The sequence below is a fragment of the Hemicordylus capensis genome, chromosome 1 (genome assembly GCF_027244095.1).
Source record: "Hemicordylus capensis ecotype Gifberg chromosome 1, rHemCap1.1.pri, whole genome shotgun sequence".
NCBI lineage: Eukaryota > Metazoa > Chordata > Lepidosauria > Squamata > Cordylidae > Hemicordylus > Hemicordylus capensis.
The window spans coordinates 396,160,975-396,179,389 of NC_069657.1; the positions used below are offsets into that span (position 1 = coordinate 396,160,975).

General features: G+C 44.2%; 1 protein-coding gene across 3 annotated transcripts in view; it reads left to right on the top strand.

The window, feature by feature from the left end:
- TMEM63B (transmembrane protein 63B) overlaps positions 1-18,415 on the top strand; it is a 102,669-nt gene that overhangs the window by 50,713 nt on the left and 33,541 nt on the right. For 2 of the 3 annotated variants that reach the window (XM_053304301.1, XM_053304291.1), the window contains exons 2-5: positions 5,754-5,949; positions 8,939-9,018; positions 12,920-12,958; positions 16,896-16,986. In XM_053304301.1, coding sequence (XP_053160276.1) covers positions 5,776-5,949; positions 8,939-9,018; positions 12,920-12,958; positions 16,896-16,986 — 384 coding nt within the window. In that variant the 5' untranslated portion in view covers positions 5,754-5,775. The remainder of the gene's footprint in view (positions 1-5,753; positions 5,950-8,938; positions 9,019-12,919; positions 12,959-16,895; positions 16,987-18,415) is intronic. The other variant, XM_053304310.1, reaches the window with a different exon arrangement.

The following is an 18,415-nucleotide window of genomic DNA, read 5'->3' on the forward strand; positions in this document are numbered from 1 at the left end:
ACGCATAATCAACTTGTGGAATTATTTGCTGCAGGATGTGGTAACTGCCAGCAGCCTGGATGGCTTTAAGAGGGTTTTAGGTAACTTCATGGAGGACACATCTATCAATGGCTACTAGTCTGAGGGCTATAGGCCATCTCCAGCTCCCGAGGCAAAATACCTCTCAATACCAGTTGCAGGGGAGCAAGAGTAGGAGAGAGCATGCCTCAGCTCTTGCCTGTGAGCTTCCCAGAGGCATCTGGTGGGTCACTGTCAGTGTTCCCTCTAATTTTTATCATCAGTGAGCAGAAAGAGTTTTGTTCTGGGCAGCAGTAATTCTCTCACGCACACACAGAGAGAGAATTAATTTGTATCTCCCCTCGCTCCCAGGCCCCCACCTCTACAGGTTTTACAAGCTGCAACAGCAGCAGTCTCTGCGGGGGGGGTTCCCCCTTTTGCCCCTAAAGATCGCCTCTGCTGGCAGCGGGATGGGGAGTTGTGGCAGCTGGCTACAGGGAGGGTGGGGGGCTGAGGAGGGGAGAGTGCCCCCTTTTTTAACCTCTGAAAGCCCGCCGCTAAGTAGTGCAACAGGATGGGGCGGGGGGCATGGAAGGAAATCCAGAAATGGGCTGCAGACAGCAGAGCCCATGCAGTCCCTTGAGAGGAGGGGAGGTGGAAGGGGGCTCGCTCCTCCCAGCCTGCTGCACTACACAGCAGCGGGCTTTCAGAGGTTAAAGGGGGGGGCGGTAAAGCCTGCTGTGCCCGGCCAGGGAGGAGGGAGGGACGGCAGCCTGGCTGGAGAGGTGGGAAATGAGATGCCGGGCAGGGGCAGTTGGGCATTGGTGGCTGGCGTAGCAGAGTCTTCACACCCACCAGAAACTGCTATGCGGGAGCCTGGGGGATTGTGCGCACGCATGCACACACACACCTTAGAGGGAACAGCGGTCACTGTGTGGGGAAAAGATGCTGAACTAGACAGGCCTTGGGCCTGATCCAGCAGCGGCGTTCTTATGTCTTGCGGAACTCTCTGAAGCTGTATCTCAGAGAGAAACATTGGTGGAAATGGGCAACCCAGGGATGCAAGGTACTTTACAAGCCACTCTAGGATATGTGGCAGATGATCTGTGCCTAACTGAGGAAGCTTTTGGAGGGCAGTACCCTGTTTCCCTGAAAGTAAGACCTACCCCGAAAGTAAGACCTAGCAGTAATTTCTGATGTACCGCTAATTGCCCTAGTGCATTTTGGGGGGCTAAAATTAATATAAGACACTGTCTTATTTTCGGGGAAACACGGAATGTAAGGAGTCTTGTAGTCTTATTCTTTTGTAATTTAAAGCTTATTTCAGCTTAAAGCTTATCACAATGTGTTTGTTATAATACAAAACGAACAGAGCCCTTCCAGTACTATCCATAGGGTTAGGCTACAGTTACAGCCTAGTCCCAATGGTAGCTAGCTTGCTATTGTGCTGTTGATTACCAGCATCTTATTGGCTGATTTTTCTTAGGACCTGATTCATTCCTTTCCTCCTCCCCAAGTGCCCCCTGACCATACAAGAAAAAGGGAGCAGATCTTAACTCTCTCCAAGAGCTGGATCAACATTATGTCATGTAAGCAATACAGTAGCATCCCTGTTAGATTTGGGCCCCTGATGTACCACCATACCACTGATGTTCTAGTGCAGTGTGTTGGCTAATAGTGTGAGCTATGAGCTTGAAACCAGGGGTGTAGCTATAATTGAGTGAATTGGGTTTAAATAACTCGGGGGGGCCCCAGCTCCTAAGGGCCCCCCAGCAATATTCCTCCCTATTTTCTTCATTATCTCCCTCACTCTGAGGGGCCATTGGGGAGAGGGGTGAGCACGGGCCCCATCTCCTCTAGCTATGCCCCTGCCTGAAACACCTAGGTCCAATCGTGGTTAAGCTATGAACTCTCAAGCCAGTCTCTAGTCTTGTAGCCTCCACCCCACATCTGTACTGGAGCTTCTAAGATGAGCCTGCTTTACAAAGTGACTGTTGCAAGTATGACTTGGAACAAATGCAAAGCACTTATAAAAAGTACTCTCTCTAAATGCAGTGAATTAAACAATCTCATCCTGTTCCTTGACGCAGATTCTCTTATAAATTCCCTGCAGCCCTGAGCAGAGTGACTGTTCCCATCCCAAGACGGCCAGTCTGCAGCTGCATTTTCAGCTGTAGAAAAATCTGATAGCAGCTCTGTGTGTGTGTGTCTGCCTGCCTGCCTGCCTGCCTGTGTGCCTGTCTCCTAATGGAGTACAGTAGGCTGGGGACCAAGACGTGCCAGCCCAAAATATGTTAGGGCCTGAGGCAGAAAGTCCACACTCTAATATGGGCACAAGACACCCTTGTTCAGCTCCCCTTCATTTCAGTGAGATGTAGGAAAATCTCCTGTCTCTTCTACTCCATGAGTCAGATCTGTCTGTACCCATACTCAGCCATTCTGTAAATGATACTAAGAACTAGCTGACCTGGCGCAGAGCATCTGCACCCCTAGTTCTCCTTGTCTCCCCACGCACCCCACCCCCGTTTCAGCCCCAGTTCGTTCTCCCCTGATGGCTGGCCTGGCCGCTGCTTCCCCTCGCCGCCTGGCAGGCCAGCCTAGCCGCCACTTCCTCTTGCTGGCTGTTCGCCTTCCGCTCCCCCTCCCCTCACTTGCAAAATCTCTCAAGAACTGTCACGCATGGGATTAGCGACGGGTACGCCTTAGATAGGTAGATAATTTATTATAGTTTAATAATATTACATTATAATTTATAATGTATATTATAACATTTAAATACACTGTGTTGTGTGTTATAATACATCATTATTAATTAATTAATTAATTAATTAATTAATTCTATCCCACTCTTCCTCTAAGGAAGTGCTTGGAGAGGAAGATATTATTCTGCCCACCCCTATTTTTCCCCTCACAACTGTTAGGTAGACTGTGGCTAGCCCAAGGTCACTTGGTAAGCTTCATGACAGAGCAGGAATATCAACTTGGCTGGGCCCCGCTCCCCAGTCATATTCCAGCCACTACACCACACTGGCTCTCTGATGATGCCCAAATCCACTTCCGGGTATGGTTGCCTTGCCTTGCTCACTTCTAGACTCTAGGATATGATTCAGCATATGACTTCCATGCATTTTAATCTAACCTGATAGAGCCTTTGTCTTTTCATCAGAAACTCCTTCAGCAGCTCTGCCAATTCCTATCTGTTGTGCTGGCCATTCTCCTCCTCTACGCAAATTACTCACAATTTCTCAAACTTGCTAGTTCCCACTGGTATCTGTCTCATTAATTTTGTCAAAGGAATCCTACCAGGGTTTTCTTAGGGCTCTGTCCTGCTGTTCTGCTTTTTGCCTCTTCATCCTCCCATGGCTATGGCAGCATTGCCCTATCTTTTCACCTCCTCTCTGAATTTAATTTGATGCATTGTGTGGCTCCCTTCCCAAGTCCTGCGTGCCTCCTATTAAGTCGGAGAAGTCCCAGGCTCGTGGTGATTCCCTTGTCAATCAGTGTTCTTCATGGCCCTTTGTTTACCTTTTTTCTGCCAGCTGGAATCCACGTGAGCACGCCTCGTGCAAGCCAATAGGAACTAATTTGTGAAAGCAAGAGAGGCTCCTGGGATACAACTGCAGGTTTCACAGCAAAGCATATTTTATTACCAACCTGAAAACTCCACTGCTGCTGCTGGAATGCTGCAGTGTTTTCAAACTGAATAGCACCATGATTGAGTCAAAACTTGTATTGGTGTTTTGTTGCTGTGTTTAATATTGGCCTCATTTGCACTAGCTGTTCACCATTGGTCCATGTCAGATTTGAGGGTTCTGTTGTATGTGTTTGACCTGGGATTGGAATTAGGAACGTTAATTAGACTTAAACCTCATGCTAGCATTGAAGAGGGACACTTTTCTTTTTCTAGTTGTGTTGGACCCTGGGAAACTACCTCTTGCCTCTTCAATGCTTCCAAAGCAGTGAGCTTAGGTTCCAAAGGGCATGAAACTGCCTTAAGCAATTATCAAAATTTATATTTTGGGTTCTTTCTACACTGTCTGGCCCAATGAGGCATGCTGCAGTCATGTTTTCAATCTTTAGCAGGCAAAAAAACCAAAACCTCATTTGCATGATTTGTGGCCTTTTTTTTTTTAAGCTTTGAATCCTTTAGGATAGTTGTTGAAAGGAATGGAATTTGGGTTAATAATTGGAGAGAGGGGAATCCATGAGGCAGCAGCACACACATGCCCAGCAATGAAAAAGCAATGAGCATGAAAGTCTTCCATGGAGTAAAGATTCAAAGATGATGATCAGTAGAAATGTCAGCATCTTTGAAGTCTGGACCATGATGAAAATACATTTTTCATGGCTTAGGAGTCTGTCTTATACTGAGTAAAACCAGTATTGCCTACAGGGACAGGCAGTTGCTCTCCAAGGTTACAGACAGAAGCCAACCCTGCCTGGAAATGCCAGGCAATGAACCTGGGACCTTCTGCATGCAAAGCAGATGCTCTGAGTTTGGGCCCGATCCCCATCATACACATACTAACTGAATGGAACCTTCATGTTATGCTAGGCATAAATAGTCCAACAGAATTACCTTCATGCCCCCTTGTGAGCTTCCTAGAGCCATCTGACTGATCTTGGTAAGAAAGAGAATGCTGGATTAGATGGACTTTTGGTCTCATACAGCCACACTCTTCTTAAGCTTTTAAGTTTATAAGGACAAGAAGAAGTTTGAGTAATTTAGAAAGAAAAAGTCATATTTATCCCATACTACATTGTGGAACACGGCCGTTAATGTGCTTCCTACCAGCTCCGTAGATATTATTCCTAGCACGTTTTTAAACAGAAAATTCAGAACTGCACAATGGTATGTGAATAATTCATGCATATAGCATGGACTGTTAAAACACACACACATGCATTTTCCCTATCTGTGCATACATTCTTTTTTGCTTGGAATTGCATTACATGACACTTAGAAGCCTGCAAAGAGTGGAAGAAAATACTCAGAACTGAGAATTTGACAGCACAATTGCAGAAGAGTGTTGCATTTATTGGTGAAGACTCTGGGGTAGTGTCAGTGGAGCCAGTCTCTTTGGCAGAGCAGGGGGAGTATAGAAAAATTGCTCCACCTGATCAGGGTCTGGGTTCTAGAAGAGCCTGGACTACTCACTTTATATTTTTTCATTATCAGTCACTTTTTTCTTCATCTAACTTTTGCATGACTTTGATTTTTTTAACTGTACAAAAAAAAATTGGAACTGTTTATCTTATTTATTTGTTATTTCTCTGTGTGAACTGCCCTGAGCCATTTTTGGAAGGGCGGTATAGAAATTGAATAAATAAATAAATAAACTGCACCCTTTTTCTTTCTTTCTTTCAATGGCATGTTTTGGGTCTGGTTACACATTTTAAGAAAAGAAAAAAGCCTGGATTTTTCTGTACACCTGCTTGCGTTTCTAGGAATGCAAAGTTGTGCTCTTGGGGCAAAGTAAAAAGTTGCCATACCTTCTCTGCTCTAATGTCTCCACTTCCTTTTTTAGTTCAACCAAAGCCTAACTCTTCCAAACCCTGCAGCCAGCCTCTTCCCAGCTTGTGGGAGAGGCTTAAGAGGCTACCACTCAGAATAGACCCAAGAAGGAGTTGGGAGGAGCAAATGAGAAATGGTTTCCTCAAGGTCCTCAGCCACTGCTCTCTCGTTGTTCTGTGAGGTACCAGATAGGCCAGCACTTCTGCTTGCTCCTAATCAGGTTTTTCTCTTCCTCCTACAGGAAAGACAATGAAGCAATAGAGATGCTTCCCTTCGTGATCACCACCCTGGGCGCGGGAGGGGCCTGCAGGTCCTCCAACTGCAACACCACCGGCAAGGATTATTGCTACAGTGCCCGCATCCGCAGCACTGTACTACAGGGCCTGCCCTTTGGCGGGGTGCCCACCGTCCTCGCTCTGGATTTCATGTGCTTTCTTGTAAGTACTGCATGCCAGCACTGTTTCTAGCAGCCGCCAGCACAGGGCCAGTCCTAGACCAAATGGTGCCCCAGGCGAGAAGCATCTTTGGGCATCTCCTCCAGGGCTATTTCTAGCTTTTGTGGGGCTCATGGTGAGAATAGTTTTTTGGAGGAGGTTACGATATATCAGTAATTGTATATTTTAGTCTATGCCAACCAAGCTTGACAACTCAATAGTATGGTGCTCAGCTGAAATAAGGAACTGAATCTCGTCCTCCTCATCCCACCCCTGCAATCAATATTCCACACAACTGAACAATTGAGAGCCAAGATGGTGTAGTGGTTAGTCTTGGACAAGGACCTGGGTTTAAATTCTTCCCTGCACAGCAATGTTCACCTTAGGCCATACACTCTCTTTCATCCTAACCTACCTCACAGGATTGCTGTGAGGATAAGAGGAGGGAGGAAGAACCATATATATTCCAATCTATTTATACACACACACCATACAGTGCACATTTGTGACTTTTCACCACATGTGATCCAATCATAAGCATATAAACTCAGAAGCAAATTTATAGGACCAGGATGTGGGGGACAGGACTCTGAAACTCAAGAGAGCATCTGCCAGTCAGTGTATGTAGACAATGCTGAGCTAGATCAACCAATGCCCTGATTTGATATAAGGCCGTTTCATCTGCTCAGCCATATGAAGTGACCATGCAGATCACACCTGAGATGAAGCTAGATGGGTGTAGCTCCAATGCAGTTAACTTTTGCAACCTTGATATGATATAATGTGGTGGTCACAAGGCATAGCAAGATTATATTTAACTCCTAGAGGAGATTTACCATCTGCAAGGGAGTAACAGCAGGAGAGAGTGCATGCCCGTAGCTCTTGCCTGTGGGCTTCCCAGAGGCATCCGGTGGGCCACTGTGCGAAACAAGATGCTGGACTAGATGGGCCTTGGGCCTGATCCAGCAGGGCTGATCTTATGTTCTTCAATGTTTTAGCTTGTCTCTTAATGGATCCTTTAAAAAATAATCAATTTTTAAACATGTTTAATCAGCAGCTACAGGGAGGTATACAGCTACTAGGTAATAAATATCAAGTACTGCTTAAAAATCCATTAAAATAGAGGAACAATATAATCAAAACAAAACAAGTAAGAAAATAACAGAAAATAGCCTAACCTAGGTATTTAGTTTGACTACTTATTAGGGCTGCAGCATGTAGTTGGTTAGTTTAGTTGATTAAAAGTCTCTTGATTTTTTAAAAAATGTATTCCTGTTTAATTGGGTAAACCATTTTAAATTGCTAGTCCTAAATCCACTGACATGGCAGTAAGCCCCATTGAAGCATGAGGCACTTTTGTGCAACTCAGAAGCTATTGCTGGGATGCCTAAAGTTTTAGGTTGGGGAAAACAAACCCCAGAAGCCATATCCTTGTTGTTAGTGGCACAATGGAGTGGAAGTGGCTTGGTGTAAGCTGGCCAAAGATGAAAGTTTGGGGTGGTGTACAAATATAATAACCCGTTTCTTGGTAGATATATCACTGCCACCATGCCCACTTTTTAACAGAGTTTAATCCCTCCGTAGTGTGGGCGAAATTCCAGGGAAACTCTCCTTCTTTTTACCAATGGAAAAATACAAAAACCCCTCCACATGCAGCTCCTACGTGGTGAGAAAACTTGGTAGGTTGCTGAACAATTAACAGAGGCATGTTTGCACCAAAGTAAAATCCCTTTTTCCTGAATTAAAAATCCACTCAGAGGCAGGTAAAGTCCAAAGAACAAAAAGAGAAAAACTCTATTCAAAATACTACAGACTGCTTCAGTCTTAGGCTCTCTCAGCTTTCAGTTACAGGTAAAAGGAACATTCAGTAACTACAAGAATACTTCAAAAAGCACCCTCAGATGATATTGGGGTGGCACACTTTAAAAATCGTGGTTACCCAGTTGCATAGAACATAAATGCAAGAAAATACAAAAAGCCCCCTTGAGAGTTTACAGAGGCTTACAATGCCCTGGTTGGAAAAGGGCATTGGCTTAGTTTACCTTGGTTTGTTATGTTACAAATAAAAACACAATAAACCATTTGTAAGGATTTGCATAGCACAAAAAGAAAGAAATCTAACGCGAGCTAACTAATAAACTGTTCCCTCGCTAAACCCTTCAGAAGCCCTGGCTTTCTTCCTTCTTTAAATTCACCCCAAACTCCAGGAGACATTTCAAGCTTCCTGCAATCCTGTCTCTCAAGGATCTGCAGATGTCCTTCCATGAGAGAATTCTTCAGGCTAGCTTTTGACCATGAGGCAGCAAAAGCTCCATCGTTACACCCCACTAAGCCTTCCACCTGTCCTCTTTCATCCCCCTCCTAGCTCCTTCTGAGAACAAAGACAAACGTTCCTGCCACCGGGCCCTCTAGGTCCCGGCCACCGTGTGCTGAGTGGCTGATCCCCACTGCCTGTCAGTCAGGACAGGGTTCACTTCCGGTTCACTCTTTAGGGTAAGGGAGAGCTGATTGCTACAGCTTTTCTTTTTTAAAAAACCCAACATGCTCCTTTAGCACCTGAGAAGATTTTTCGGAAGAGGTGGGAGGACAGGATAAGCCCAGCTTCTATTTCCAAGGCAGGGCTCCTGCATGGAACATGTGGATATTGGGCGGGGGGTGGAGGGCACATGGGGTATATTAATTTGGTTCAAGATAATAAACTGGGACTTTAGAGGGGACAACGGCAGGTCTCTTGGCAAAACAGTTCATGTACTCCACTAGAGTTTTTGTGTCATACTTAATTTATTATTACAAACGGCATTTGCATGTTTGTGGTGTTTGCATAAATTATTTTGTGATGAACTTGTAATGAACTCCCAGCTGTTTGTTATGCAAAACTTAAATGTCCTAGTTATTGTCACTCTGTTGGCCCAGTGATATATAGGGTCATAAGTTGGGTGGAGAAGAATGTGCCTGCGAGCCAAGATAATTTTGCTTATTTGCCTTTCTGCAGGCACTGCTGTTTGTTTTTTCCATTTTACGCAAAGTTGCCTGGGATTATGGGCGTCTGGCACTGGTGACTGATGCTGACAGGCAAGTAAAACTATCGCTTTTTCCTAGACAGTGGAGAAATGTCTTTTTGAGTCGTAACAGAGTGATGTTAGGCCCTGTATAGTCCTAAAACAGAAGCTGCAGGCCAAAAGCTTGGTTCTTTGTAATACATCACTATCTCAAGATCTAGTTGTTGTCATCATAAAAATATGTCCTTGTTCGCAAAGTCATTGGGCCACATTCAGGCAACACACGAAACCAGAGTTACATATGGCTGGAGTTCATGTAACTGCATGTCTGAATACATGAAATTGCAGTTTGGACCCTAACTCAAACTGAGGTTTCAGTTACCAACCCTCAGTCTGAAGTGAGGTTCACTGCTCTGGTTTGCTGCCTCCATTATGCCTGAATGCAGAACTGGAGGCAACCTTCCCTGGAACTGGAGTTGAGGGAAGGAAGCTCCTCCCTCTCTCTATCCTGATTGGCTGTTGCAGCTGTACATCGTTCAAAGGAGGACGCCTGGCAGCCAGCTCCCCCTCCTCTCTGCAGTCTCGTAGATTGCAGAGAGGAGGCCAGCTCTTATGTCTAAATTTGGACAGATAAGAGCAGGGGGCGGGGAAGTGGAACCTGGACCCTCGATTCTGTGTTATGTCTGAATTCGGCCATAGACTAGTCCTGTGTGGTTCATAAAGGATTATCTGAAGGGCTTCTCTCTAGGGCTTGCAGGAGGCACTGTGTGGCCAGGTGCTAGACTCCCTCAGGACTCTGCAGGTCTGTCCATCCAGTTAGAGGGGAGGCACCTCATGGTTGCTTAGCAACATGCTTCTCAACCACTTCCAGATTCCCCTAATATGAGAGGAGTGAAGGAGGTACAGGCTTCTATTTAGGATGCTCAAAGACATATGGCCAGTCCTTCACTGAGGTATATGGTTCCTAAAGGATTATCTGAAGCCTGGCAGTTCACAGCCCTGAAGAGACAGAGGTGGCCCATCAACAGATGGTACACAGAGAGGTTACAAGCCATGCTAGGCCACAGAAGCTGCTCTGATAGCCTGAAAAAGAGCTTGTAGAGAGAACGGAGCACTTGGATGTTACAGGCATTCATTTTCAAATCAATTCAGGAGCAGCATGCTGGGCTCTTGGTTGCTGCAGCTTTTATTTTGTATAGCTATTGTAGAGTTCAGTCTGCAGAAACGAATGTTGGTGAGACTGGATGGTTCCGAAGCAGCTGGAGTCCAAAAGCTGGTATAAGGTTGAGTGAAGAAACATGCTAATTGCAACCTCTATCACTGAAGCGGGGAGAAATGTCTGTCTGTTACCATCGGCCCTTAAGTGCATTGCTGCCAACCTCTAATGAGGAGCAGAGTTGCATCTTGAAGCAGGCAAAGTCATCTTCAGGTCATGCAGGAAGAAGCAGCAGACATCCGCCTTTAGGCTGGGAGCATCCTCGGAGTGTATTTCAACTCCACAGAATTTCCCCTGTCTTGTGCATCCCATCCTGGTTTTTTCACAACCATCCTGATCTCCTTAGGGAGCTAAAGCTGCCCCTTTGCTGCATAATCCATGTTGAGCCATCACTCTCCAAGAGCCTGCCAATCCTTGTCTCCATGACCTCAGGCAGTGCACAGGGTTCGGAAAGCTGAACCTGTACTCCAAAACTATTTCTAAGCATCATGCACAAACTACAAAGATGACAGCACAGCAAGAACCTCTGGCAATGATGGGGAGGATTTAGGAACCCTTCCACTGGAGTGCTTAGTCTGGAATTGTTGCACCATGTTCATACACTCCTTTCAGAAGGTTCATAATAGCATGTTGTCATCCACCCATTGTCCACTGCTACTTTCCCTGCATTTAAATCATCACATATCTTAATGTGGAAAATTCAATCCCCCCACCATTTTGGACAATGGTACAGCTGCACAATAACTCCACATATGTGCTGTTAGCGCACATAACGGTTCCATCTTTTGCCAGGTGTGTTATAAGGTGTTTGGTGTTCATTCCCATATACAACAGAAACAGGAAGGGTAAAAGGGGGAGTGTTGGTCACACCATTTTTCACTATGGACCACCTACTGGCGTGGATGAGGTCTAGCATTATAAAAGTGCACAAAAACCCAAGGATATGAAAGTTGTGGTGTAGTTTTGCTTGCAACTCCAAACAGAAAAGGAGTCATTGAGTAGTTCTACATGTAGAAGCACCCTCCCTTTTATTATTGGGGAAAAAAATATTTCAAATAAAAATTATTTTTTAGAAGTGAGGGCATCTTGCTGCCTTGCTTACTGCCTGAGGTGACCTCCTCACCTTATTAGACAGCCACCCCTGGTGAGAGGAAGATAAAAAAAATACTCATTATGAGGAACATGCTTCTCAATCCATAGGCTTCAAAATGAGCAGCAGGCCCTTTCTAAATGAGGGTAAACTTGAACTGAGGGTCACAAAATTTCTGATTTAAATGAATCATTAATTATTATTTTTTTAAATAATGTCGGTTTTGTGTAAGACAGGTGTTTCCTCTGAGGGAAAGGAAGTTGGTAGAAGTCAATGTGTCTGTTCCATAGAGCCTTATAGAACTAAGGTTGTTCTTAGGAATAGAAATATTTAGAGCCAGCGTGGTGTAGTGGTTAGAGTGCTGGACTAGGACCGGGGAGACCTGAGTTCAAATCCCCATTCAGCCATGATACTAGCTGGGTGACTCTGGGCCAGTCACTTCTCTCTCAGCCTAACCTACTTCACAGGGTTGTTGTGAGGAGAAAACACAATGATGTAGTACACCACTCTGGGCTCCTTGGAGGAAAAGCGGGATATAAATGTAAAAATAATAATAATAATAATAATATTCTGAAATAAGGGACAGCTCCAAAGAACTGTACCTTTTCCTTAAAAAGGAATGTGGTATCTGAGAGCTTTGTGTGGTTAAGTTTGACAAGCACTACAGAGGTTTCTAGTATAGGTGGTTGTAGAATATTGCTGGAGGCAAATCCAGAAGAAGAGGGACTTGCAACATCACCCATCTTCAAGACATTAAGAAGAGCTTTAAAATTAGCTTCAAAATACTTCTGACTATTAGTGGCACTTAAGAGATTTAATGGAGGTATGAGAATGTTTCTGTTCTCTTTCTCTCTACTCCTTGAGCATTTGCAGCTATGGGCTGCATCTGCAGCTGTTCTCAACATGCTGAATGTAAAGACTTTTTTCCTGCTGGAATGGGCCCCCAGAATCTCATTTCCTTGGGAAGGCAACCACATTTGCTGTATGTTTATATTTGGAGCAGTCCAGACTATGGGAAACACCTATATCAGGCAGCAGTGATATAGAAAGATGCTGAAAGGCATCATCTCATACTGCGCGGGAGGTGGCGATGTTAAATCCCTCCTGTATGCTACCAAAAGAAAACCACAGGGCTCTCTGGGCACCAGCAGTCGAAATCGACTTGATGGCACACTTTACCTTTATCTGCTTAAAATGTCAAGATAGATGTTTAGCCATGCTTCAGATAAATTGAATCCAGTATGCACCCACCCCTTACGTGCACACCATGAATCTTCATGGGATGAAGTCTTCATGGGATGCCCAGGCAGTAACGCAGATCTTTATTTATTTTTATTTCATCCCTGTAACTAGTGTCTCAGGACAGATCTGTTGGGAATGTAGAATGGATTTATCCATCACTAGTGCATAGGGAAACATCAGACAGCTAGTAGCATTGACAGACAGGAAAAGAGAGGTCCTGGTCTTTGGCAGCTTACAGAACTGTGCAACTATTCGGATATAGAACCTAAGCTTGTTTACTGACTCTGGTCAGATTTGGTGACAGGCTTCTTCCCTAGGCCATGGGAGGCCACCAAGCGAGAGAGGAAGAAGCTGGCACCTTACTGAAAGTTCCAGTTTGCTTCTAACGCTGCTCTCCCCACCCCATATTTGTTCTTCTGTTCCCAGGCGGCGGCGCTGGCAGCAGGAGCAAGAGGAACGGGAATAGTATGTTGTGGCTTTTTCAGGGTGCTTTCCCTCTTTTTTCCTTAGTCCTCTTAGCTTCTTCCTTTTCAGTCTTTTCCTATTGCTTCTGGACTAATCTTCCCTGGGAGAGCAGGGCTTCTGACTGTCCACTTGCATCACTGTAGACTGTTAGTCTCTTTTACCTTTCAAATTGCACCCTGGTGGTGGTGGGAAAGTTAATCAGCAAGAGGGGTAATATATTGCATGCATTTCACTTTCTTGCAGCGTCACAAATCTGGCTGGGAATATATGGATGGGACAGACAAGTGCAATGCAGAGCTGATCAGCAGGATTCTTTTTTCCCCAAAAAAACTTTTTATTTTTACTTTACAATAGATAAATTTCCACTCAGAATCAAACAACTGAATATAACACTTCACTACTTTGGCTCATTGCTTTGCTTTACCCTTCTGTATTTCCTTCATATTTAGAATATCTGTAAATACAATTTATAAAATAAAGATCATTTTCAGCCTCTCATATTCTCAAGCTGTTCCTATTGAGATCTTCGTCTCTTATTTCCTCTCGATCTGATAAGTCTGTTGGTGTAAAAATTGGCTCATGCCAGCGAGGAAACAGGCAGCAGCAGCAGCAGCAGCAGCTACTACTGTCACCTTGTTGCTGTCACCATTTCCAGGTGACAGCAATCGCCTTCCCCAGTCCAAAGTAGGTGAGTGATCAGGCAGGTGGCAATGGAGAGGAAGAGGATGATGGCTGAGACCAAGAGGCTCTCGACACGAGTCAGAGCATTCCAAAGAGTCAATTTCAGTGGAGCCCAGTCATGCAACCCCCTGACACCAGCTCTGCTTCCCATTGCAAACATACAGGGCTGGCTGTGTTTACCTGGTGATGAAGGAAAGATGCTCTAAAACGGGGATTCTCAAACTTGGGTCCTCAGGTGTTATTGGACTTCAACTCCCATAATCCCCAGCCTCAGTGGCCTTTGGTTGGGGATTATGGGAGTTGAAGTCCAATAACACCTGAGGACCCAAGTTTGAGAATCACTGCTCTAAAAGTATGCAGAAAAGTTCTTCACATAGCTTTGGCCTTAGAAAAACAGGCTTTGTTGCTAAGCCCCGAGTCCCAGACCAGCAGCTACTAAGGTCACTGTCTTTGGCACAGAGTGTGTTTTCCTTGCACAGCCTGCACATTTCACTACCCAAATTTCCTTGGTTACTTTGATCTCTACACCTCCATTCACATGCACACCTGTCCATGTATCAGGCATTTATCCTTCTTCAGGGGTAGAAAGAGGGCACCTACATGCCAAAGCAACAGCCCCAAACCTTGGACGGATCGGGGGATTTCATAGATCCACCAGGATCCACACCCACATCATTGCCACTTCTTACATCACACAGCAGCAATCCACTATTAAAATCTGCCTGGCAACACACTACCCTCTGACTCCCCCTTGTGGACATCTCCTTTGTGTTCACTATTTATGTATAAGCATTATATTGCAAAAACATATATTAAACACATGCAGGCATGAATCACTGTTGCACAGAATGCTCATTCTGAAAGCTGGAGAAAGGGAAGACTGCTTGGTTCCCCATCTAGATCAGTGCTTGCGGCATGGGATTGGTTGTGGCTTTGTTTTCCTAGTTCAGTGGTGCTCAGTAATATTGGCAAGTGTGCTATAGTGGCACTCTAGTGCACATTGTAATACATATGCAGCCCCACTGAGGACTTAGTCATGTTACCACCATTTCACTAAGCCAGGAAGTAGGCAGTAATATAGTACTGCCTCCGTGCCATAATGTAGGGGGCAGGCAACCTTGGTGTTCTAGTGGTTGTTGAACTACAACTCCCATCATCCCCAGCCACAGTTTATTGTAGTGGGGATAATGGGAGTCGTAGTTCAACAACAGCTGGAGTGCCAAGATTGCCTATCCCTGCCTTAATGGAATGTTGTCGACCTTTTAAAATACACCGTCATAGATACACACAGGGCTTGGATGTAATCTGTATTTGGCGATCTCAATAGTAAGCCTCTGTTTCTCTGCCACAAGCAAAAACATTACATTAATCCTAACATTTCCAATTAAAATGTCTTGTAGGTCAAATGGGGGAGGGGCTGTTCTTGAATATAATCATTAATAAATTGGGTAAAAACATATATATATATATATATATATATATATATATATATATATATATATATATATATAATCTCCAGCATCATGCACCAAATATGATGCTTACCTGCTGCATCATCTAGAAGAGGTACACACTGAATATCCAACTTTTGGATTTCCACAGAAATAGAATAATCACTGTCTGTGGATCTTATAACCTAACTTCCATAGTTAACTGAAAAGTTTTCCTTTGAAATTTGTAGTTTAGGTAACATATGTTGTTGTTTGTTAGCTCTTTGGGTTTTTTTTAAAAACCCATATTAATAATTTGACACTCTATACTCGCTTGTGGTGCTGGGTTCCGCTGGTTAAATGGGTCTCTTGTCCTTGTGGAAGGCAGAGGGGCTTTTTTTAACTTCTCCTTAGTAGCTAAATGTATGTTCTTTAATAAATTCATAGGAAGCCTCCCTGCTGCTGTGTCACAAGAAGAGAAATGCAGGCCCTCATAGCTGACCTGTGTTAATTCACATTCCCTTGTTCATCTTGCTTGGGGGCAGACTCTAACCTTTCTCATCTTTCTTCATGTGTCTCCACACCTTCGCGTGGACGCTTGGCTACGGAGTAATTGAAGGGCATCTTTACTTGCTTTCCATTGTTCAGTTGCATGTGCCCACAGGTGGTGTCTGACTTCTGCCATCGCTGATGAGGCCCAGTGGTGACAGAGTGCTCTGGAGAATGAAAGCCCCTGTCTTTCTCTTAGCCACAAATTGCTTGTTTAAATGTTAATGATTATTTATTGCAATAGCACTTTGAGGGCTATAAAGTGCTCCACAATTGTGTCATTTTAGCCTCACAGCCAAGAGGTAAGATAGATTACCCTGAGAGGTAATAGCTTGCCTAATGCTACTAGGAGCTGCTTCATAGGTTGCCTTATTTCCTCACACAGAGCAGAGGCCATGTAGGGAAGTGTCCATATGGTATAGAATGTGTTGTCTTTTCTGCTGCAGTTACATAGATGGGGCAGCTGCCTGCTGCTCAGGCTTTGGGTACGAAAATGGTAGTTTATGAACAGGGCTGTCTGCATAATGGAATTCTGTAGGAGTTTAGAAAGTGCAGACTCTAAGGTGTGTTACTGGACACAGAGCTTAATTGCCTGATGATATTTTTAAAATCAAAGTCTCTAGCTCATATGGCTGCAACAAAATGCTTGGAAGTTCAAGGGCAAAAGGTCTGCTGAAATCCCAGAAGTCAGAGAAGCAGCTGAAGAAGCTGTTTGCCCCACTAGCAAAAAAAACAAAAACAAACATAAAGCAAAACACTAAAAGTGCAAGATACATTGTGCAGATTTTTTAAAAAATTCTACACATGCTTTTAATTTGCATAATGAATAGGTCATAGAATTCAGCTTGTCTTGTCATGAAATTTGGATGGCCTAAGTGCAATGGTGTGTGTGTGTGTGTGTGTGTATACACACACACACACTCTGGTAGGACAGGGTATGCACGTGCACAGCCCTGCTTATGAAGCAGCCCTCAGTAAGCATCACAGATGACCATGTCCAGATCCAAGACTCCATCCATTGTAGTGGAATCCGGTCACTTGGTTCTGTGATAGGGTTGCAGTGGATTAGAATGAGGCTTCTAGAGTGAAGCATTCAGGGAAAGATAGGGGCAATATCTGCTAGTGGCTTTTCTCTCTGGTCTCTGTGGTAGTTTTCTCTTTCATCTTGCCTGAGGCAAACTGACTTGAGTTAACCACTCTGGCCCATAGGTTCTCAGCCTCCTATGTCCTCCCCAGCATCTGACTCTGATTAGCTGTCTTCTCTGTTGTAATTCCAGCGTGGCATCTGCCCTGCATTCCGACAGCCACGACCGCTATGAGCGCCTCACTTCCGTCTCCAGCTCTGTAGACTTTGACCAAAGAGACAACGTGAGTCCAGGTTTTTCCCACAGAGTCCAGGTTTTCCCCCCAGTGCTGCATGTGGCCTCTTGATTATTGGCTGAGAATTAGCGGAGTGCAGATGTCTGTGGGTACAAGCACAATGAATGGGGGACCAGATTGACCAATACCATCTAACATGTGAAGCTAGCAGGGTAGCTGGTGCCTCCAAAATGTTAGGGGTACTTCAAATCCCAACCATCAAAGCTCCTCCTATCAGCCCCACCTCATCTCCACCCATGAAGGCCCTGCTTTAGGCCTCTGTGTTTGGAGGCCATGATGGCTAAATGAAATCTCCATGTTTGGAGGTAGTCTGAACTTTAGGCCATGATGGCTAAATGAAATCTTCATGTTTGGAGGTAGTCTGAACTCTGAAGGCAGGAGACAAACAAGTGAAAATTTATGCTCTCATGCCCTGCTTATCAGATTCACAGAGGCATTTGGTTGGCCACTGTTGGAAAGAGTTTGGGACAGAGGGAGATCAGTGATTTAACCAAGACTAAAAACTGCCTGTAAGGCAGACGGGATCTGAGTACCAAATCACTCTTTTGACCTAGCATTTGCTACTGCAACTTCCATTTCACAGAAGGAAAGCTAGTGAGGCTTAGAGAAAAGATTATTTGCCAAGGCCATAAACAATTGCAAAGCAGACATCAGATATGAGGCGCAAACATCAAAACCCCCAAATCATTTATCCTTTAGTGAAAGATGCACATTTAACTCCTAGATCTACCCTAGATCAATTTCTCTTCAATCCATTTCCCTCCAATTGTTCACCGCCCAGCCTGGTCCTGAAAAGGCACGGAAGTTCAAAAAAACAAGCAGTTGAGGTAATTAAATTAATGGTGCCTTATTATAAGAAACTGTATACCTCAGATAAACACTTTAATCAGTTAAGCAAATCTATCTAGATTTACAACAGGAGATGTAGCAAAGATTAAAGCAGGGAAAACACCAAAGGCCTGTGAAGTCCTTAAATAGCAATAAGGACTAGGACTAGACAGGTTTTCTGTAGAATTTGATAAAAGATTCCAAAATATATTAGACTATAAATGCTTCTACGGAGCAAGGAGTATTCCCTCAATCATGGGAAGTAGCTAAAACAATTTTAATAGCTAAGAATGACAGACATTTTATCTTTACTTCATATAGTCCAATTTCACTGTTCAATCAATATTTTAAAAATCTGGTCTGCCATTTTAGCAAGAAAATTGCAGGTGATTATTGGAAATTAAATTGAAGAAGACCATACAAGATTTATACCAGCTGTAGGTTAAGCACTAATGCTAGGCATGTAATTACTGTAATTAGTAAATGTAAGAAATATAAGATGGGAGGAGTTTTTTCCATTCTGAATGCAGAGAATAAAAGCACCATGTTCATTTCAGATATTATGAGCTTTGGACTTGGTGGAAATTTT